The 23,104-nt window shown below is 35.7% G+C and overlaps 1 protein-coding gene across 2 annotated transcripts in view; it reads left to right on the forward strand.

Moving 5' to 3' along the window:
- Positions 1 to 10,916: 10,916 nt before the first annotated feature.
- Positions 10,917 to 23,104, forward strand: part of LOC136031101 (glutamate--cysteine ligase catalytic subunit-like) — a 44,676-nt gene continuing 32,488 nt past the window's right edge. For both annotated transcript variants that reach the window (XM_065710402.1, XM_065710403.1), the window contains exons 1-2: positions 10,917 to 11,023; positions 22,149 to 22,292. In XM_065710402.1, the coding sequence (XP_065566474.1) occupies positions 11,012 to 11,023; positions 22,149 to 22,292 (156 nt within the window). In that variant the 5' untranslated portion in view covers positions 10,917 to 11,011. The remainder of the gene's footprint in view (positions 11,024 to 22,148; positions 22,293 to 23,104) is intronic.

Consider the following 23,104-nt stretch of genomic DNA (forward strand, 5'->3'; position numbering starts at 1 on the left):
TTTCCGGGTTTTGAGACACGCCAAACTCAACATTCGACTGACTCAGAGAGAGAACAAAAAACGATGCAAAGCTGGAAGAACCGCCGATCCACTCATCCGAGCGGTACCTGAAGTCATTTGGTTTGTACTTCGTAAATCCTTACAATGGTGACTTGGAAAATAATTGTTAATAAACCATGTGTGAATAATTTAATTTTGTAGGAGTTTTAAATTGTTTTTGATCTCCGCTGTTATTTTTGTAATTGGCAAGAATATTAATGCAAAATAAAGTGAATTTGAATGAGGACATTTTTGCTTCATTATTAGAGTTATCTGCAGAGATTATAATTTAGCGGGAACAATGGAAATCGGCAATCCCCAAGAATCTTTCACAAAATTGTGAAATTACTTTGTCAAAGTGTAACAGAGATTTCTTTCCAAATATAGCAATTCTACCGAAAATAATCCACTAGATTATCGGTCCCAAATACCTCAACTGAATGGTGTTTTTCTTCGTTTAGAAAAGCAAAAACTTATCTCAAGTGAGCATGACAGAAGATCGAATGAAAGGGATTACACTGGCCCATATTCATAAGGAAAGGAAAATCCATGTAGATGGTCTTACATCATTTTAGTCAGTCAAAACCAAGACGAATATGTTTGTCAAATCGGACCATCGAATTACTTATTTATGGCATTGTACTATTGAAAAAAGTTGTAACAATAAGTTTCGTTTAAATACTTTTTTTTTACATTATAACTTTCCTTTGAGATAGTCAACTTATTTCTTTGTTTTGATTTGTTACCCTTTAAATTCAGGATGAGAGTAAGCCCGCTAAAACTTTTACATTACTTTTGCTTTAGACCTTTTATAATAAGGAGTAGTTTGTAATATGTTATAGAAACTCATTATAAGGTAGAATAACTAAAAATGTACATGCAGGTTTGTTTTAAAAACTTAAACATTTGAAAAATAGTAATATCAGTACTAAAGGTATTTCCGCACTTGAAATGAAACGGTAATAGCTTCCAACGTTCAAATTCTTATAGTCGAAAGGTGAGATGAGTTATATTACTGCAAAAACATTCTAATGCCTTCAAAATGCTTTTATTATTTAGTAAATATTTTGGAATCAAATCATAATATTTTTGCCTCTAAACTCTCGTGAATAAAAAAAAACGTGTCATTTTAAGCTTAAATTAAAAATCAAAATGTGTCAGGTAACGCTTAAATTTCAGAAATTTTCCCAGGGAGGGCCCCCAAACCCCCCACATTGCTGGGGGGTATTTCATACCCCTCCCCCGGTGCTTTCACCCGACCAGCCCCCCAGCCCAAACACCTAGCCCCTCTTCGGCCTATCGTGGATCCGCTACTGGCTATATGCTCTGTATTTGTCAAATTATCTACAGGATCTTGAAAATAGCCTAATGATTTGAAATAAAACTTTGAAGGAATATTCAAGGGTCACTTAAATTTTTAATTTGAACTTAGGACGGAAGTGGAGGAAGATTAGAAAAGAAAATTAAAATATCGTACTGCTCAGTTAATAAATTGAGAGGGAGGGTCATTCCTGACTTGCCTCAGTTAAAGATAGGAACGGGCCATAATTAGTGATAAGGAAAGAGTAAAAGAGAGATGCACATAACATTTTGATAATGGGCTAAACCTAGATATAGTAGCAGGAAAAGATATAGAGGAAAAGGAAAAATTTCGTGATACCTTGGATGTGAAGGAAGATTTGTTTTGTGAGGAAGAAATAGCGAAAGGATTTAAAATAATAAGACCCCAGGTACTGATACTGCAGTAAATGAGTTTCTTAAATATGTTGGATCTGAGGTTAGAAATGAGTTACTGAAGATTATGAATATGATTTTTTTATAAGGGAAAGTACCTAGAGATTTTGGGAAACCCTAATTAAACCACTGTATAAGAAAGGTGATAAGAGTGAGAGTGGTTACTCAAGAGTGCAGAGAAATTGCTTGCGGATTGCTCTGGGCAATCGACTGACTGACTGTATTTTAAACAGTAGGCTGTACAAAATGTGGTTCAAACCCGCTTTCTAGGGTTACAACGAAAGAAAGCTTGAGAAGGCTAGGACACATTCTGCAGGTAAAGTATGACAGATTACCGAAGATTGTCCTTTTCGTCAACCGTCTAGGGCTAACCCAAAGTGCGTAGCTGTGTTGGCACAAGACGGCTTGGTAATGCGGTAAGTTGTTAGTAATAGTAGTAGTATTTCTGTTCTGTTGACAGAAGAGCTTTAACAGAGGCGTATGACACTGCTGCGGTTAAGGTTGGAAATGAGGTTAGTAGTTGGTTTTGTATTAAAATCTGGAGTTATGCATAATTGTGTTCTATGTCCATTTATATAAAATCATTTTGATTGACTTTGTCTAAAGGAGCATAAGAAAGACAATGGAAGAATACGAAATCAAATGGGGAGGAAAAATTTCCTGGACTATAGATAATGCTGATGATTGAAGCATCCTAGTTGAAAGTTTGAGCAAAATGAATGAACTTTTAGAGGCTTTGTGAGTTCAGGGTAGTAGAATAGGTTTGAAAATAAACGTTAAAAAGACTAAGTCACTAAGGCTAGGAATAAGTGAAGATGAAAAGGTGACGTTGGGTAACGATAATATTGATCAGGTGGGCAGCTTCACTTACCTTGGTAGTATTATTGGTAAAGATGGTGGGAGCAGTGAAGATGCTATAAGTACAATAGTAAAGGCTAAGGATGTTTTTTCACAGTTAAAACAAGAGCTAAGAGCTCATATGGCACTTCTAACGAGGCAAGAAGAGCTAAAAGCCAAGAGATCATATGGTATGAACTCTAACAAAATTCTATGAACCAATAGATGGATTTAAAAGGAAAATAAGAGGCTTAATGCCGGTCAGGATTTACAATAAGAGCTCTGAGTCACGATGTCCTTCTAATATCAAAATTCATTAGAATTCGATCACCCACTCGTAAGTTATCAATACCTAATTTTTCTAGTTTTTCCTCTCCCTTTAGCCCCCCAGATGGTCGAATCTGAGAAAACGACTTTATCAAGTCAATTTGTGCAGCTCCCTGACACGCCTACCAATTTTCATCGTCCTAGCACATCCAGAAGCACCAAACTCACCAAATCACTGAACCCCTCCCCCAACTCCCCCAAAGAGAGCAAATCCAGTGCTGTTCCGTCAATCACGTATCAAGGACATTTGCTTATTCTATCCACCAAGCTTCTTCTTGATTCCTCTACTCCAAGTGTTTTCCAAAGCTTCCCCCCCCCAACTCCCTTAATGTCAAGAGATCTGGTCGGAATTTGAAATAAGAGCTCTGAGACACGATATCCTTCCAAACATCAAATTTCATTAAGATCTGATCAACCGTTCGTAAGTTAAAAATACTTCAATTTTTCTATTTTTCCGAATTAACGGGCCCCCACTCCTCCCCAGATGGTCAAATTGGAAAAACGACTATTTCTAATTTAATCTGGTCCGGTCCCTGATACGCCTGCCAAATTTAAACGTCCTAGCTTACCTGGAAGTGCCTAAAGTAGCAAAACCGGGACCGACAGACCGACAGAATTTGCGATTGCTATGTGTCACTTGGTGAATACCAACTGCCATAAAAACGTTTGAAAGAATAGGAAGATGAGTCTGCAATCCAAGATTAGAATATTGGAATGTAGAGAGATGAGAATGGCCAAGTATGGCTCTGACGCATGGGTGCTCCGAAAAGCGGATGAAAATTTGGTAGATGTTTTCCAGAGAAATTGCCTGAGGATTGTTCTGGGCAATCGGCTGACTGACAGTATTTCAAAGAGTAGGCTGTAAGAAAAATGTGGTTCAATCCCGCTTTCTAGGGTTATAGCGAGAGAAAGGTTGAGATGGCTAGGAAACGTTCTGCAGATGAAGTATGACAGATTGCCAAAGATTGTCTTTTTCGGAAAATCGCCTAGGGCTAAACGGAAGTGCGTAGCTGTGTTGGCATCAGGCGGCTTGGTGCTGCAGTAAGTTGCTAGTAGTAGTAGTAGTATTTCTATTCTGTTGATAGAAGAGCTCCAGCAGAGGTCTATGATACTGCTGCGTTTATGGTAGTAAATGAGGTGAGTAGTCAGTTTCGTATTAAAATCAGAAGTTAAGCAGAATTGTGTTCTATCCCCGTTTATATGGATCATTTTGATGGATTTTGTCTTAAGGAGCACAGGAAAGGCAATGGGAGAATACAGAGTCAAATGGGGAGGAAAAACATTTCCTGGACTTAGACAATGCTGATGATTAAAGCATCCTAGGTGAAAGTTTGAGCAAAATGAATGAACTTTTAGATGTTTTACGAGTTCAGGGTATTAGAATAGGTTTGAAAATAAATGTTAAGAAGACTAAGTCGCTAAGGCTAGGAATAAGTAAAGATGAAAAGGTAACATGGAATGAAAGGTGAAAGGTGGTGAAGAAAAGTGAAGATATTATAAGCAGAATAGCAAAGGTTAGGATGTTTTTACACAGTTAAAAAAAAAGTTTGAAAGAATAGGAAGATAAGTCTGCATTCCAAGATTAGAATATTGGAAGGTACAGTGATGACAGTGGTCAAATATGACTCTGAAGCATGGGCACTCCGAAAAGTGGATGAAGCAGATTTAATAGATATTTTGCAAAGGAATTGCCTGCAGAATTGCAGACTGACTGACCGTATTTCAAACAATAGGCTGCACAAGAAATGTGGTTCAATCCCGCTTTCTAGGGCTATAATAGGAGAAAGGTTGCGATTACTTGGGCACGTTCTGTAGATGAAGGATGAAGGACTGCCGAAGATTGTCCTTCTCGGCCAACCATCGAGGGCCAGATGGAAAGCAGGTCATCCGGGGTTGGGGCTGGAGGATGTCATAGAGAAAGAAAATTTGACTCTTTCTCTCAATTCTATTCTATTAAACAGTAAAAAACTTTAGTGCAAAGAGCGGGGCGTTGAGAAGGGAACAGCCCATTTCATACACGGAGTAATTTCTGTTCGTTTTAAGTTTTAATGTCGCTCCTTACTTTCAGTTAAAAAAACTAGGTTTCTTATTTAATTTCTGATGTTTGATTTTGGCTCTCCGCACATAAATTATTAAAATAAAATTTGCATATTAATTCTTTGTTTTGGCTAAATGGCTTTCTCTTAGTTTTGATCAGACGATTTTGAGAAAAAGGGGTGAGGGAGGAGTCCTAGTTGCCCTCCAATATTTTGGTTACTTAAAAAGGTAACTATTAGTTTTTATTAGTAAAAAATATACGTAACTTAGGAATTAACTTACAAAACGAACTTCGATATTTCTATATTTTTATTATGGATATGAGAGGGTTTGTCCCCTCATTAATACCTGAAATTTTGTTTTTGGGTTTGTCCCCATTAATACCCTCATAAAGCTGAAATTTTGTCCAAATTCTTTAAGAATGACCTCTGAATCAGAAAGGCCGTAGAATAAATAGGTGAAATTACTAAAAATACTTTAGCGTAAAGAGCTAGGTATTTAGAAAGAGAAGAGCCCCTCATATGTGAAATAATCTCTGTTCCCTTTAAGTTTTAATGCTGCTCTTTACTTTCAGTTGAAAAAAAACTTCTTCATATTTATTTTTTCATTGTTTTTTTATAATAAAGCTAGAAAATCCTGCCCCCCTTCATTTAATTTCTCTGCTCCCGTGACATATTCCTCCAATGAAAGATCCACCCACATAGCCCCCTCCTCTCAGACCTCCCCCAACCAAAAAATGCCCTTGAAAACGTATGTATACTTCCCAATAACCATTACTGTATGTTAACACTGGTTAAAGTTTGTAGCTTGCAGCCCCTCCCCCGCGGACCCTTGTGGAGTAAGTCATCCCCAAAGACATTGTTATCATGTTTTTCGACTATGCTGAACAAAATGGCTATCTCAAAATTTTGATCCGTTGACTTTAGGAAAAATGAGCGTGGGAGGGGGCCTAGGCGCCCCAAAAAATGTTTTTGGTCACTTTTAGTAGGCTTTTCAGTAGATAATTAATTTTTCAAAACTCGTTGAATATTTTGATTTTTCAAGCTTAGGCCTAGAATTTTTTTTTTTTTTTTTTTTTTTTTTTTTTTTTTTTTTTTTTTTTTTTTTTACTGAAAGTAAGGAGTGACATGAAAACTTAAAACGAACAAAAATTATTCCGTATACGAAAGGGGCTGTCCCCTCCTCAAAACCTCGCTCTTTACGCTAAAGTTTTATACTGTTTTTAAAAACGGAGCTGTGAAAAAGAGTCAGACTTAAGCGTAAAGAGCGAGGCGTTGAGAAGGGAACTGCTCCTTTCATATACGGAATAATTCCTTTCGCTTAAGTTTTAATGTCGTTCCTTACTTTCAGTAGAAAATTTTTCATTTAATTTCTGATGGTTTCCTAAACTATGCCAGGAAATCTGACCCCGTATCCATGGAGAAACCCTCTCACTAAGGAAATATCCTCTAGACAATTCAATCCCAGTGAAAAGTTACACCAGAAAATTACTCTTGACTACTCCGCGCGTAAAACTGAGATGGAAATAGAAAGCAAAATATACAAAAAGAATTTTGTATAAGAATTCTGACAAATTCCGTCAATGTATAATTTCCCCTGACAAGTTCACTCCCTAGAAACTTCCCTCCCCATGGAAAATTCTCCCGTGGAGAAAATTAGAGCAGAAAATCCTCTCCCCGCCCGAAAATGTGTGCATGCGTCCCAATAACAAATTTTATTTGGAAACAATGGATACATTTTATAGCTTAAAAACCTTTCCCCTGGGGCTTTGTGGAGTATCGTGTTATGCCCGAAAATATAGTTATTGGGCCTTTCAACTATGATGAATCGAATTTGCCATTATTTTTTCCTTTTCTATTACTGTTTTTGCAACAATCTTGTTTTTATTTGAATTGGTACGAAGGATTAGCATGAATGGTATCCAACTGGTTGCTTATTCAAGTATTGAATAAAAAAACAAGTTTTTTTTAACTGCAAGTAAGGAGCAACACTAAAACTTAAAACGAACAGAAGTTATTCCGTATATGAAAGGGGTTGTCTCCTCTTCAACGCCTGGCTCTTTACGCTAAAGTTTGACTCTTTCTTACAACTTTACTTTTTAAAACAATAAAGACTTTAGAGTAGGGAGCGAGGCGTTGAGGAGGGGACAACCCCTTTCGTGTAAGGAATAATTTCTGTTCGTTTCAAGTTTTAGTGTCGCTCCTTACTTGCAGTTAAAAAGAAACCTTGTTTTTTTATTTAATTTCTGAGCGTTTTCGAATTAATACATGTTTTAATTTTGGCTCACAGCACATGAATAATTAAATCAAGTTTTTTTACTTTAATTTTTTTTTCTGCTAAATGGCATTCTCATAGTTACAAATTAACTTACGAATTAACTTGTGTAACTTACGAATTAACTTATGTAACAAACTTCTACATTTGCATATTTTTAATACGTATGTGAGAGGTTTTGCCCCCTCGTCAATACCTCGCTCTTCACACTAATGCTTGAATTTTGTCCCAATTATTCAAGAATGACCCCTGAATCACAAAGGCCGTAGAATAAATAGTTGAAATTGCTAGAAATACTTTAGCGTAAAGAGCGAGGTATTTTGGAGGAGATGAACCCCTTATTTACGTAATAATTTCTGTTTTTTTTAAGTTTTAATGCTGCTCCTTACTTCCAGCAAAATTTTTTTCTCATTGTTTCTCTTAAATAGTGCTAGAAAATCTTGCAGCCCCTTCATGGGAATTCTCTTCCCTCATGATAAATTCCTCAATGGAAAGATATTCCCACGTAACCCCTTCTCCTGACCCACCTCCCTCCCCCTCAACATGAAAGAATCCCCCTCAAAACGTCTGTACACTTCCCAATAACCCCTAGTGTATGTAAACAATGGTCAAAGTTTGTAACTTGCAGCCCCGCCCCCGGGGGCTTTGGGAGATTAAGTCGTCCCGAAAGATATGATTGTCAGGTTTTTCGACTATACTGAATAAAATGACTATATCAGAATTTTGATCCGGTGACTTTGGGAAAAAATGAGCGTGGGAGGGGGTCTAGGTGCCCTCCGATTTTTTTTGTCACCTAAAAACGGCACTAGAACTTTTGATTTCCATTAGAATGAACCCTCTGGCGACATTGTAGGACCAATGGGTCGATACGATCACCCCTGAAAAAAAAAAAAAATAAACACACACCCGTGATCTGTCTTCTGGCAAAAATAAAAATAATTCTACGTTTTTGTAGATAGGAGCTTGAAACTTCAATAGTAGGGTTCTCTGATACGCTGAATTTGATGGTGTGATTATCATTAAGAACCATTAAGATTCAGTTACTTTTAGGGGGTCTTTCCCCCTACTTTTTAAAATACGGCAAATTTTCTCAAAACGACTAGAACCGTCCCTTAAAAGGCTCTTTACGGGTAGGCACACGGTGAAAAAAAAAAAAATTCTAAATTCAATAAAAAACCACTAAATCAACCAAAAAATTACTAGAATTATACTAAGAATAGTTGTTTTGCTTCATTAACATGTTCTATACAGGAACACTAATGGGATGGGTGTAAAATTAAGCCCCCCCCCTAGATGTGGAAAAATACCTTTAGAGTGGTGTTTTGCTTTTTCTCAAGCGAAATATTACCCTTAAAAATTTTTAAAATTGCCTTTTCGCATCTTTACGCATAGATTAGAACAAAATCCTTGTTTTCTCTCTGTATTATCCTGATTTGACACCTGGATTTAACCTCCGATTGGTGAAAATTGGTTTTCGATGATCTATTCGAAAAATTTAATTTTAGTTTTTATTTTTTTTTCCTTGTCAACTTAAAAACCAGTTTAATCCCAACAAATATGGGAACTATTTTCTTTTCTGTATTTGAGCTAGTTTATTCACTGAACACAAGCGACAATTTTGAAAATGACCTTTTTATACTTTAATGGAGAAAACTTATCTCGCCCTTCACAAATTTTAATGAGCATTGGTCTTATTGTTTCTTTAATAAAACCAAAGAAAATGTTCTCCAAATAAATTTTCGTTTATTAATTAATGATTACAAAAACTTTTTCCACGCAATATGTTTTCAAAGGAGAGTAAAGAGCTTCATTAAACCAAAACGACCAAAAATACAATAAAATAATATACCAAGCGTAAAACTACCTCAAATCAGGATTAACAAATAAATCAAACCCACAAGGAACAGAAATTACAACAAATAACCGAGTCAAACTTTTTTAACACGATTAGGGCTTACAACCCTTATGCTTTCTCAAGGCCAGAACATAATTTTTATTCTACTGAAAAAATAAAAAAGAAAGTGGATTGTCAGTTAAATATACATATGCTCATATTTATTCTTGAGAATCTTGATGATTTAATTCATTAGAGTTATTAAAGTGAAAACTTTCAATTTTTTATATAATAATAATTGAAATTAATAAGTTTAACACACATACACAAAAACAGTTTTGTCTTAAAATTTCATTTAATAGTTTTTACACATTTTTATTTTCAAAATTTGAGCATAGAGTCCAATTTGTTCCACACATCAAGATCTATGTGTCCTACGAAACGTACTTTTGGATGAAACTAACTAGAAACTGTTAACTACTAGAACTATAAATTGGGTAGTTGCGGTAAGAAAATGTACAAATGAACAAATCTTGAAACAGATCTGGCAAACTACTAGTGAAGGAAGTAAAGAAACGATAACATAAGGATCCAATCGAAATTTCATACAACAATATACATTTAAGATCACCTACTTCATAGATGAACGAGACTAGTGGGAACAAATAAACGTAATAACTTTATTCTGGAGAATCTAGACAGGCTTAATCAGCAACCAGAACACAGAGCCCAAAACAGAAACTTAGTGCAAAAATGGGTATTAGTATTGTAAGGATCTAAGAAATATTTTAAACAAAACAAAAGGCCCAAATTGCAAGAAACTCTTGGACAAGGGCATATATATGTTCCTCAAATGAAAGATTTTTGATCAGAGTAGTCCCTCCAGGTAGTTGACTGAAGTTTTCCAACAAACTTAATGTGTACCCACAACTAAAAACTTATTACACTTGACACCCTATCGAGAAAAGACTCAAAGTCACCAACTGTCACGTTTCTCAAATCCTTTTAAATTTCAAAAATTTTTAGTTATTAGCGCCGGAAGTCTAAATTAGATAGGAACTTAAAACCTCTACGGTAGGATTCTCTGGTATGCTAAATCTGATGTGTCAATTTCGTTAAGATCCCTTGACTTGTTGAAGATGTTTTTCTTTTTTGAAAATTATATAACTTTTTTCAAACTCGTTGCTTTTGATGGATGAGATTAAACTTAAGGAATAATATATATTTAGAACCTATAGAAAAAATTCAATTCGTTGATGTGTTAGTTTTTATCAAAATTTCCTTCGCTCAAAATTGGGCCAATACACTCCTTACTTATAGCTGGTTACCACAAAATATTTGACTGGTGTAAAAAATAAAATGTTTGAATAGTACAAAAAAAGAGCTTCTATATTCAAATCCTGAGTTGCTCATTTTTATGAAATATTAGGGCTGTTTGGAGAAAAAACTGTGGTTTTGATGGACAAGGAAAAAAATTAAAATTCAAAATAATTTTTTTTGATTTGATCCCCGATTACCGCCTTTGGATCTTATAAGATCTCCGGATTCCCCCTTAGGTATCTTATAATCTAATCTCGACACATCTTACCCCACAATATTCCACCGTATTGCAGTTTGATCATTTTGGATTCCTTAACTCATTTCTTCAACGTAGCGTAAAATATATCATTTTCTAGGCAGCATTAATGAGACATGCAAATGAGACGCTGCTTGAAATGACTGAATGTTGCCGGTAAATCAACATCGATTAGTTATGCTGTTACAGAAAGACAAATAAAGGGTTAAAATTTGCTATGATAAGATTTAACACTTCAAAACACGTTTGGTTCTAGGAATTGTGGGAATGGACATGAAGAATTAGAAGGGTAACAAACCCTAGTCTAAAGATATTGTAATGGCAGTTAACCCATATAAAGTAGCACTTTCATCATGACAAGAAAGGTAATATAGGTTTTAATTTCTTTCTTATTACTTTCCCTTTGTTGTATTGATGTATGCTCATGAGGAATTTTTGAAACCATTATACCTAATTTAATGATAAATAATGGGGACTGTATTTTTTTTTTAAAACGTGGATTTTTTTTAATTTTTATTCATTGTAAAATTTGAGAAAGATCATTAATTTTACTTATTAGTAAAATTGTGCATATATAAAGCTAGTTCAAATAAATTAACTTGTGATAATTCCCTGTATTTCTAAATTTTTGAAAAATGAACGCCTTATTAAAAACATTAGAAACAAAGTATGGTTTAGCTCAGTAGAAACATAAAGCGCTTTAGTATATTTCTTAGAGTAGAAAAAAGTAATTAGAAAGTTTTAATATTGTTTGAATTTACTTAATTTTGTGCGACTTTTGCAAAATGAGCCCAATGCAATGAGTGGCGCTCTTTTTGGTTGTAAAAGGGATATTTTGCTAAGGCTATAAACTAACTTCATGAATTAACATCATAATTTAAAATTGTCCTTATTATTGATAAAAGTGATCAAATACCTAGAGTTTATGGGCTTTTCCTGCCCTGCAATTATCAGCTAACTATGTTGGCTAGCAGTTTTGTTAGAAATCGGCAACAGAATTGTTAGTTAATAAACATTGTGCTTCGTGTAACTCAGCCCTGTTTAACTCAACCTCGTTCAATTTGGCCGTCTTTTAACTCAATATCCATTCAACCCAGCCCCCATTCAGCTCAATATCAACTACCGTTTAACTCAAACCTCATTCAACTCAGTCTCAGTCCCCGTTTGATCAACTCAACCCCATTCAAATCAAGCTCCGTATAACTCAACCTCAGATGAATTCAATCCAGTTCCTTTCAACCCATGCAACCCAACCCTTAATTAACTCATTCCCCATGCAGCTCAACCCCCATTCAATTTGCCCGATTTGGTTAATTTGCTATGGCTGACCAAATCTAAAGAGAACACGCGTATAGAATAAAATTAATAACACATTTCTCCGTTGTTTTCACTTCATGCAACGTCACGTCTTCTCTGTGTTGAAACGTAGACACCGATAGGTGGAAAAATCCTGATTGATATGACTGGAAAAGACCATTACTCTTATACGTTCTGCTAGCCCAATAGCTCCAGCCTTTCCACTTGAGACATGACACCAAAAGTGCCGTTTTAAGTGCCATTTGGAACTTGCAGATGGTGGAATCTATAGGAAGAACATAGATATGAGCAATATTTACTATAGTATCTTTGTAAACGAGTAATAATTGTTTATTTTTTCTCGAAAACGGCTCCATATTTTTTCGAGAAAATTGGTATCTTGGGATATTCTAGGATAAAAAAAAACGATCTAGATAGGTCGAAAGTTTGAGAAAATTCGTTAAGAGCCTTAATTTTGGAAAGATCAGCTTCAATAATCAAATATCTTTGAACAGATTCAGTTTGAAAAGACATCAAATTGCAGAAAGAGCAAAAAAACTGGTAACTGCAAAAATGTTAGTATTAATTTTAACAAGGGATTACAACAATTATGAACGGGACATATGAACTTTGAACGGGACATTCACTGACCCTCCCCAGTACTCTCCTACTTCAACGAATTTTTTTTAGCTGTGCGTGTCGGCGGTATTGTATTTATAAACTCTTATCTCGCATATAAAGGATGCTCGATCAGATCCTTGACTAAATGTGCAAAGGCTTGGGGTCTGCTGAAGAATCTTGTCAATCAGGTACTGTCAAACTCTACAGTATATAATAATTGGGGACCTTAATATTGATATTAATCAATCTTCTATAAGAATTGGTTCGCTTTTTGAGTGCATCGTACCGTGTTATGCCCAAATCCTACAAATTTTCATATATTCAACACTCTGGAAGTACAAGTGATATTGACCATATTATTTGCTCGCCTGGTATTATCTCTTATTCTGCTTCTGTTCATGTTAACCAGCAAGATACTAAACATATGCCGATTTCAGCGACATTTACAATGAATATTGATCTATCAAAAACCAATTGCTCTCTAGAAAAACCGACGTGGCTAGAAAAAAGGAACTGGAGCACAGCAAATATACAACACTACATCTTTACTTTGATAGCCCTTCTTTCTTTTATTTGTGAAAATCATTAATTCACAGTCCATCTAAGATATATCGATAAAACTCGTGCAAATAAACAAGCTGGCAATATTTCCCTATGTTCTTACGATTATAGAAAACTAGCACTTTACTTAAAGCACAAAACAATATAGGAGTTTTGGTACAGTAAAAGCAAGCCATTTAAAGACACTTTTAACATGATGAAAATAAAACATTTTAGGATTGTTACTTATTTTTGTTTTGGTTATTTTGGTATCACTTCTGCGCAATGAGCTCAGTCCAATGACTGACTGCCTTTTTGGATCTGAAAAGGACATTTAATGATTATCATGATTGCAGCAGTAGCTGCAACCTAGCAAAGAGCGAGCCATAATCCATAGTGACAAAAAGTTTTAAAACGTGTTTTTAAAAGAACTTCCTGGTAAATTATTTTCGTTAATCTTGAAAGTAAGTTTATTGCGAAAAATTTTTTATGGAGATTTCGAAAAAGAGCCTGAAACCCTTGAAAACGGCATCAGATTGAAATGAAAAATTCCATTATTAGAATTAGCATGGTCTAAAACGTTTGGAAGGACAATTACAGTCCTCCATCTTGATGACCAAGGAAAATCATTTTTTTTTCATGGGTAGCTCTGATGCGTCTCCTTTTTCTTTTCTTTTTTTCTGTTTCACCAGGGCTAGCAAATGACCTGAACATCGTAGAAAAATGTTTAATAGTTCATTTGAACGGAAATCAAATTTTTGAGAGCCTTTTTTGTGTGAAAGAAAACATTGGAGGGCAACTAGCCCCCCCCCCTATGAGCCCCCTCCGCCCAAAGCTGTCTATACAAATAAAACATCAAATCATTGTTCATGCACTGTCCAAGAGAAAAGCCAATAAAAATGGAAAAAAAAACATTTAGTTCAGGCGGGAGAAGTTTTTTTCACAGTTTTATTGGTAATAATTGCCAGTCTTGTTAGGAATCTTCTCCTTCCTCCATCTCAATCATGACTAAACCGTATAAATTGTTTGCTATTGATGAGGCTCAACCTCCACTGCAAATTTTTGAGGGTAATCTCACATATTTCCTTACTGACAATAGTATGCCCGATGGTCAGAACATTTTGATTTTTCAAATGGTACATCTTCATGTTGACAAACAAAAACCATATCAAATTAAACCCATCAGTATTTTAAATGTTGCGGATGAGACACGTGAGTCAAATGCTTCATCTGCGTCAGCAGTAGCACCATTACTATCGGACTTATCAAAAATAAATATAAAAAAAACAAGTTTTTCTTTTAACTGAAAGTAAGGAGCGAAATTAAAGCTTAAAACGAACAGAAATTACTCCGTGTATAAAAGGGGCTGTTCCCTTCTCAACGCCCCGCTCTTTACGATAAAGTTTGACTCTTTCTCTCAATTCTACTAGACTGTTAAAATATTTGAATAAAAGCAGTGATGCTCAAATTGATGCTAAAAGTAAGCAAATCACTCTATATAGCAGCACTTACAATCTCAGTGATCTAGCAACTAATTTTGTCTCAAATCACCACAAACTTTATCCATTGACACAAAACTTCTAAAATATTTTCACATATCGAACTTTCTCAAAGTACTTGTGATCACCAGGAAAACTTTAAAAGAATTAACATCAGTAATGATGATGACAATTTTGAAAAGGATGATTTTAAAACGCTAATACTAACAAGTACACCCAAATCATTCTGCAACAGTGATGATTCAACTGTAACAGATAGGAAAAGACGTCTTTCCGCCACCGCCACAGCCATCGCCAATGTTAGCATACAAAAGGGTAATGGAAGAGGAAGTATACATTTACCTCCAAAATGGACGAAACTCTGATACGTATCTATATAAATGTTGGTGAGAAAGGAAGTCTTAGCGCTCCCAGTACACTTGCTCATGCTTCTAATGTCCACCCAGCTATACTCTTCATCGAAATCGTAAACTTTGCGTTTAAATTTATTTAAAGCAAACCTAAAAACGTCACGAGGAAAAACCCCTCTGCCCTTGATTCGCTAGGATTTTGGGAAATAGAAACTTCCTGGGAGGGTGTAAAGAGGGAGGCTTTGATTAGAGTGCGATAGAGGAGGAGCGTGCGTAGCTGCGTTGTCTTTAACGGCTTGGTGCTGTGATGAGTTGATAGTAGTAGTATTAATGCTTTAGGAGTTGACACGACCCCCAGAGTTGGGGGCAAGGGATGTAAGTTAGGCCCCAGGGGCTCAGAAGATTTTTATGGAAGAGCGGTCGTATAGACCATGGAATGGCTCATTTGACTGGAAATGGAAAGTTCTAGTTCCTTTTTGAGACTCAAAAGTGATTAGAGGGCAACGAGCTCTTCCCCACCCTTTTTCTCCCAATTGTATCTGATCAAAATTTTGAGATAGTCATCTTGTTCAAAATAGTCTAAAGACCATATAATAATACCTCCAGGGTTAACATAACCCCTAAGAACACTGGAGCAAGGGTTGTTCTGTCCCGGGGGCATATAAGTTTATTGTGAAAGGGGGTCATATAAAATTTGGAGAAGGTTTATTTGGTTAGAAGTAGAAAGTTCTAGTTCAGTTTTTAAGAGTCAAAAGTGATCGGAGGGCAACCAGCCCTCCCTCAACCCCTCTTTTCCCGAAATTTATTAAATCAAAATTTTGAGACAGCTATTTTGTTCAAAGTAGGCCAAAGGCAAAATAACTATGCCTCCGGGGTCAACCCTCTCTTCCTGGCTCTAGGGACAAGGGCTATAAGTTATGCTAGTTGCCGAATTGTTACCGTATAACGTTTTTATAGAAGAGGTGATTGTATAGACTAGGGAGGAGGCAAATATTGGAAATTGAAGGCTGAGATTCAAAAGTGATTGAGGGGCAAACTTCACCCACCTTATGCCCTCTTTCCCCCCAAATATATCAAGTCAAAAATTTGAGATAGCCGTTTTTTTAAATAGTCCAAAATTAACAAAACTATTCCTCCGGGATTGACACCCCCTATCCCCTAGGGCAAGGACTATAAATTATGTTAATTGCCTATTTTTAACATGTAAGGTGCTTGTGGAAGGTGTGGCTCTATAAACTTTTTATAAACTCTAGCTCTCTTTTCAAGAGTCAAAAGTGATTGGAGAGGATCCACTCCCTTCTCTCAAACCCTTTTTTCTCAAATGTATCCGATCAAAATAGGGGATAGCCATGTGGTTGAAAATAGTCCAAAAGTCAAATAACTATAACACGGAGGTTGACAAACTCCTAACAGTCCCTGGAGCAATGACTGTAAGTTATGCAAGTTGCTTATTGTTAATTTGATACTTTCTTTACTTCGATATCTGGTTACTTGGATATTGTTACTGTGATACCAGTTTTGATTTCTGAAATTTGAAATGTTGAAACATTCAAGCTTTGACAATCAAAAACGAACAGAAATAAGCTAAAATGAACTTTTTGAAAGGCCATATTGAACTTAAGATCAGCAGAAAGTAAAACCTACAATAATTCAAACTCAGAACAACTCAGGAATTACCATTAAAGAATAAATAAAACCGAAAACGAACAGAAATTTAATCATGGCATACGACAGGTACTAGTGTAGATAAATAAATAAATGTTGAAACGAATTAAACTTTGGTACTTTACTGATACATGTGTTCTGAACAGTCATAGAATGATCTAATAAAATTAAACTGAACATTTGATATGTAATCAAAGTAATCAATGAAAGCTGATCGGATCAGATTTTATTTCATTGTAAGTTTTAGTTTTACTTTCCATGCTGTAATAAGTATAAAAGAGAATATTTATAATATATTTGTTTTCAATAAAGCGTCAATGACACAGAAGGCTTTACATTACAAATTTAATTCTCATTAAAAAAAAACAAAATAAATAACACTATAGTTTACAGCTTTCTGCATAAAACTTGTAGAATAATCAAAACCGTCATTAAGATCAAGAAGAAATGTAGGAGGTTATGTGATTCCATGGGCACAGTTATCTCAGCAAGATGGTTTCGAACACTTGAACAAAATGGTCGTCTCAAAGTTTCTATCTGGTAGGTTTGGGGGGGGGGGCTAGTTGTCCTCCGATACCTTTGACTCTTAAAAACGACACTAGAATTTATGGTTTCTAATAGAATGAACGCCTTCCGAAGTTTATACGACCACCCCTTCCATATAAACCTAATATGGTAATAATTGGCAACCAGCATAACTGATAGCCCTCGCCCTGAAGGCTTTGGTAGGGGAGTGAAATCTCCGAACACATATTTTCTGGCCCTTTCAGCTATGCTCAACAAAACGGCTATACAATCAATATAATAAAAATTTTGATTAGATTTGTTTGGCGAAATGATGGGCAGGGGGGGCCTGATTGCCCTACGGTCATTTTTGACTCTTAAAAAGGTACTAAAATTTACCTTTCGAAGCTTTTACAAAAAACTCCTTCTATACGAAATGCGTTGGTTAGTAAAACAATAAAAATAGTACATTGTGCCCACTTTGCTCTTCACTTAGGCAGCGCTATTACGCCGCCTATGAAAAAAAAAATATTAAAATCACTAAACTTCTCAGGGTAACCTTTTTTCTATCATAATCACACTCAATGCATCCTCTCTCACTTGTGAGCTAGACTCAGCCCCAGCTTCTGCCATATCATGATTTCTGATATGCTCTTAAGGCATATAGCTGGAAAAAACTTTTCCCCTATCTACTAAGTGTACTCCTTCATATACTATTCCATTTATAGAGGGTTTTCTATATACACAAAAACATTTATAGTTATCTACTCAAACACACAAACAACCTTAATATATCCCACTTTCATCAGGTCATTTACTTTAGTGTCACCTTTGCTTGCATATTCCAAAAGTGTGCCTTAATCCTTTGAGGTTCATGGCCTTCTATCCTGTTCCTTGCACTTATCTTCCCTTACCGAAATTAAATAAAAAAAACTAATTTTTTTAGCTGAAAGTAAGGAGCGACATTAAAACTTAAAACGAACAGAAATTACTCAGTATATGAAATGGGTTGTCCCCTCCGCAATCCCTCGCTCTTTACGCTAAAGCTTTTAATTTTTAAAAAAAGTAGAATTGTGGCAAAGAGTCAAACTTTAGCGTAAAGAGCGAGAGAATGCGGAGGGGACAACCCATTTCATATACGGAGTAATTTTTGTTCGTTTTAACTTTTAATGTCGCTCCTTACTTTCAGCTAAAAAAATTAGTTTTTTTTATTTAATTTCTGAACGTTTTTGAATTAATGCATGTTTGGTTTTGGCTCTCCGCACATAAATTATTAAAATGAAATTTGTATATTAATTCTTTTTTTGGCTAAATGGCTTTCTCTTAGTTTTGATCAGACGATTTTGAGAAATAAGGCGTGGAGAAGGATGCCTAGTTGCCCTCCAATTTTTCGGTTACTTAAAAAGGCAACTAGAACTTTTAATTTTTAACGAACGTTTTTATTAGTAAAAAATATTCGTAACTTAAGAATTAACTAACGTAACAAATTTTCATAACCTTATGTTTTTATTATGTATACGAGGGGGTTTGTACCCTCGTTAATACCTCGCTCTTTACACTAAATCGTAAGTTTTGTCCCAATTCTTTAAGAATGACCCCTGAATCAAAAAGGCCGTAGAATAAATAGTTGAAATTACTAAAAATACTTTTGCATAAAGAGCAAGGTATTTATCTCCTCCTAAATACCTCGCTCTTTATGCTAAAGTATTTTTAGAACCCCTCATATGCGTAATAAACTCTGTTCATTTTAAGTTTCAATGCTACTTCTTCCTTTCATTTGAAAAAACGTTTTCATGTTTATTTTTTATTGTTTTCTTATAGTAATGTTAGAAAATCCTGCGCCCTTTTCATTGAATTTTTCTTCCCCCATGACAGATTCCTCCAAGGGAAGATCCTCCAACATAGCCCCCTCTCCTCAGCCCCACCCCCAAACAAAATAAAATCCCCCTGAAAACGTCTTTATACTTCCCAATAACCATTATTATATGTAAACACTGGTCAAAGTTTGTAACTTGCAGCCCCTCCCCCAGGGATTGTGGGGGAGTATGGCATTCCCAAAGACATAGTTATTATGGCTTTTGACTATGCTGAACAAAATGGCTATCTCAGAATTTTGATCCGTTGACTTTCGGAAAAAAATGAGCGTGAGAGGGGGCCTAGATGCCCTCCAATTTTTTTGGTCACTTAAAAAGGGCACTAGAACTTTTCATTTCCGTTAGAATGAGCCCTCTTGCGACATTCTAGGACCACTTGGTCGATACGATGACCCCTGGAAAAAAAACAAAAAAAAACAAACAAATAAACACGCATCCGTGATTTGTCTTCTGGCAAAAAATACAAAATTCCACATTTTTGTAGATAGGAGCTTGAAACTTCTACAGTAAGGTTCTCTGATACGCTGAATCTGATGGTGTCATTTTCGTTAAGATCCTACGACTTTTAGGGGGTGTTTTCCCCTATTTTCCAAAATAAGGTAAATTTTCTCAGGCTCGTAACTTTTGATGGGTTAGACTAAACTTGATGAAACTTATATATTTAAAATCAGCATTAAAATGCGATTCTTTTGATGTAGCTATCAATATCAAAATTCCATTTTTTAGAGTTTTGGTTACTATTGAGCCGGGTCGCTCCTTACTACAGTTCATTACCACGAACTGTTTGAAATAACTTTAGTACCGTGCATGGAAATTCTCTCTATTCTTTGAATCTGTTTTACTACATCACATATTACCACTGAGGCTCCCCTGGTGGAACCCAGTACTAAGTTGTTGATATGTGCTATTTGAAAATCTCTGAGGTGTATATTCCTCCGAGTGTAAATAAGACCAGAGGTAAATCTTATGTGCAATACTACGTTTTAGCAAAAAGTAACATTGATCTTTTTCGTATCGTTGCCTGAAATAGATAAAAAAATGAATTAGCAAGTTTTTCGTGTTTTTTTTTTATGAGCAAATTTAAAACAAAACAAAGCTTTCTTTGCAGGACTCAGGGGGCTCAAAAATATTTCTTCGCAGTCTAAGCAACAAATATCAAACAGTCCGTGGTAACGAACCATAAGTAAGGAGCGACTAAGCTCAATAGTAACCGAAACTCTAAAAAACGGAATTTTAATATGTACAAAAACATCAAAAGAATCAACTTATTATCTTATTCCAAATATATAAGATTCATCAAGTTTAGTGTTACCCATCAAAAGTTGGGAGCCTGATAAAATGTGCTTGCTTTTTAAAATAGGGGAGAAAAACCACATAAAATTAAAGAAATCTTAATGGAAATCACACCATCAAATTCAGCGTACCAGAGAATTCTTCTGTAGAAGTTTCAAGCTCCCATCTGCGAAAATGTAGAATTTTTTTATTTTTGCCAGAAGACAGATCATGGATGCGTGATTATTCATTTTTTTTTACAGGAGTGATTGTATCGAAATAAGGGTCCTAGAAGATCGGGAGAGGGTGCATTCTGAAGGAAATTAAAAGTTCTAGAGCCTCTTTTAATGACCGAAAAAATTCGAAGGCAACTGAGCACCCTCCTACGCCCATTCTTTCCCCAAAATTATCTGACTAAAGTTCTGAGATAGCAATTTTGTTCGGTATATTTTAAAGATCAAACAACTATGTCTTTAGGTGTAAAATGACCCCAACAGTCCGTGCGGAGAAGCCTGTAAGATAGGAAAATTCGCCCATAGTTCACGCACAGAACTTGTTATTGGGAAGTATACAGATATCTTTATTGGAGGGGGTGGGGGTTGGTTTTGCTTGGGATGTATTTCTATAGGAAGAACCTTCCCTGGGAAGGGAAAGTTCTGTGGCGAAGGTGAATATTCCAGGGAAAACGTTACACTGGGGATTTGACATAATTATTACACAGATTTCTTTTTAATTGTCTTAGATTCTCTTTTCCAATTTTTTCATGTGGAGATGTTCCGGGAGAATTGTCCAGGGGCTTTTTTCCACGTAATTTCCACGTCAGGAAGCATTTCAGGAATGGTGGAGAAACTGATTGGAGATTACAATCTTTTTCATATGAAAGAATGCTAAGCTGTATTTTACAGGCTCAATCGTCCGCAATTTTACAGGGAGGGGGAATTCTCAGTGAGGATAGAACTGTCTGGAGGGAATTTGACTGGGGAGGGGGTGCGATGCACTTTATGTTGGTTGAAATTTTTTACGGAGGAGTTTTCCGTGTGGGGGAGGGGTATATTTAATAGAGGGTGACCATGATTTACTAGCATTATTTGAAAAACGAACAGAAATTATTCCATATATGTAAGGTTGTCCCCTCCTCAATACCTTGCTCTTTACGCTAAAGTTTGACTGCTTGTCCTTACTTTTTAAGAGTGTCTGCTGAAACAGGGGGCTGTTTAATTAGGATATGAAGTTTATTAGAAGTACTAATAGCTTTAGAGTAAAGAGCAAGGTATTGAGGAGAGGGCAACCCTTCACATGCGGAATAAATCTGCCAAAATTAACATACGAATTTTGTTTTGCAAATTTTGGCTGTCTCCTTCTCAACGCCTCGCTCTTTACGCTGAAGTGTCTATTGTTTATAGTTTTTAAAGAGTAGCGGTAACTAGGAGTCAAACTTTAGCGTAAAGAGTGAGGTGCAGAGGAGGGGACAGCCCCTTTTGTATACGGAATAATTTCTGCTTGTTTTTAGTTTTAATGTTGCTCCTTATTTTCCGCAAAAAAACTTGGATTTTATTTAATTTCCATAAAAACAGGTAAATAAACTGATTTGTGATACTTCCATATATATGATGAATCATGGGAACCTAGCACTTTACTGAAAACACAAAATTCACTTAAAGAATAAAGGCTAATTTACTTCCCACACATTCCTTCGAGTGGCCACATTTTTGGCAAGCATAAGTTTTCCATACCCAGTGGGTGTGAATATGGTCAGAGGCGTTGTTTCATGCTTGAAAGCTCTCTGTTGAATGCCTAGCTATCTATTGGTTATTTGTAACTTTTTTTTTGTGCTGAATTAACGATTGATTGACAGAAAATTAATTTCAGGAGTTAGCCAAAGGAAGTCCGCTGTCATGGCAAGAAACCAAACAAAAAGCGTCTCATGTACGTAAACATGGCCTTAAACAGTTTATCAACATTTACAATAAGACGAAAGACACACGAAGTCCTGCTTTAAAATGGGGAGACGAGGTAAGAGTAGAATCGCACTTGAAAAAGAGTTTTATTTTTTATAGTACAGATGCAGTTTGTGTGTAAGTTTAAGGCATTCTATCCCTCCCCCTGAAACGCAAAAGATTATAGAATAGAATTTGTTTGTTTGTGCTAAAAGCATATTGGCCATATAAAACAAAGAACAATTACACAAAAATTACACAAATCTTAACATAATCCTACAGAAACTTAGCTCTATGATTGATCGCGAGACGAAGGAATTGTGCCAAACTTCTGACACCCATTAAACCCTCATCCGCACGCTCTCACCAACCCCTCAAAATTAAAATCCCCTCTATCAAACACTTCAAACCTCCAATCACTCAGCTCCTCACATTCACAGGTCAAGTGACATACACTTTCATTTAAACCTCCACACATAGGACAAAAGATGCCCACATAGAACCTCCACTTCTCGATGAAAAATTATGACTAAAACGGTGTCTGTTTTACCCAAGCTAACACATAAATTAGTGAAGTACTTTACAGAAGTTGGATGTCGAATTTATTCAAGTCGAGGCTAACGAAAAGCTAATTTTAAAGAGTATTCATTTTTTAACAACTATTAAACAAGAAAAGCTAGTTTCTTCAACTGAAAGTAAAAAGCAACATCAAAACTTAAAACGAACATAAACTATTACGTATATGAGGGGGTTTCTCCTCCTCAACACTTCACTCTTTACGCTAAAGTTTTTTAGTACTTTTAAGAAAAGCTTCTTATTGTTCTAATTAAACGATCATAGTGTTTCAGGAACCATTCTAAAGAATTGTGACAGCATTCAAACTCTAAT

The sequence above is a fragment of the Artemia franciscana genome, chromosome 9, assembly GCF_032884065.1.
Source record: "Artemia franciscana chromosome 9, ASM3288406v1, whole genome shotgun sequence".
Lineage (NCBI taxonomy): Eukaryota > Metazoa > Arthropoda > Branchiopoda > Anostraca > Artemiidae > Artemia > Artemia franciscana.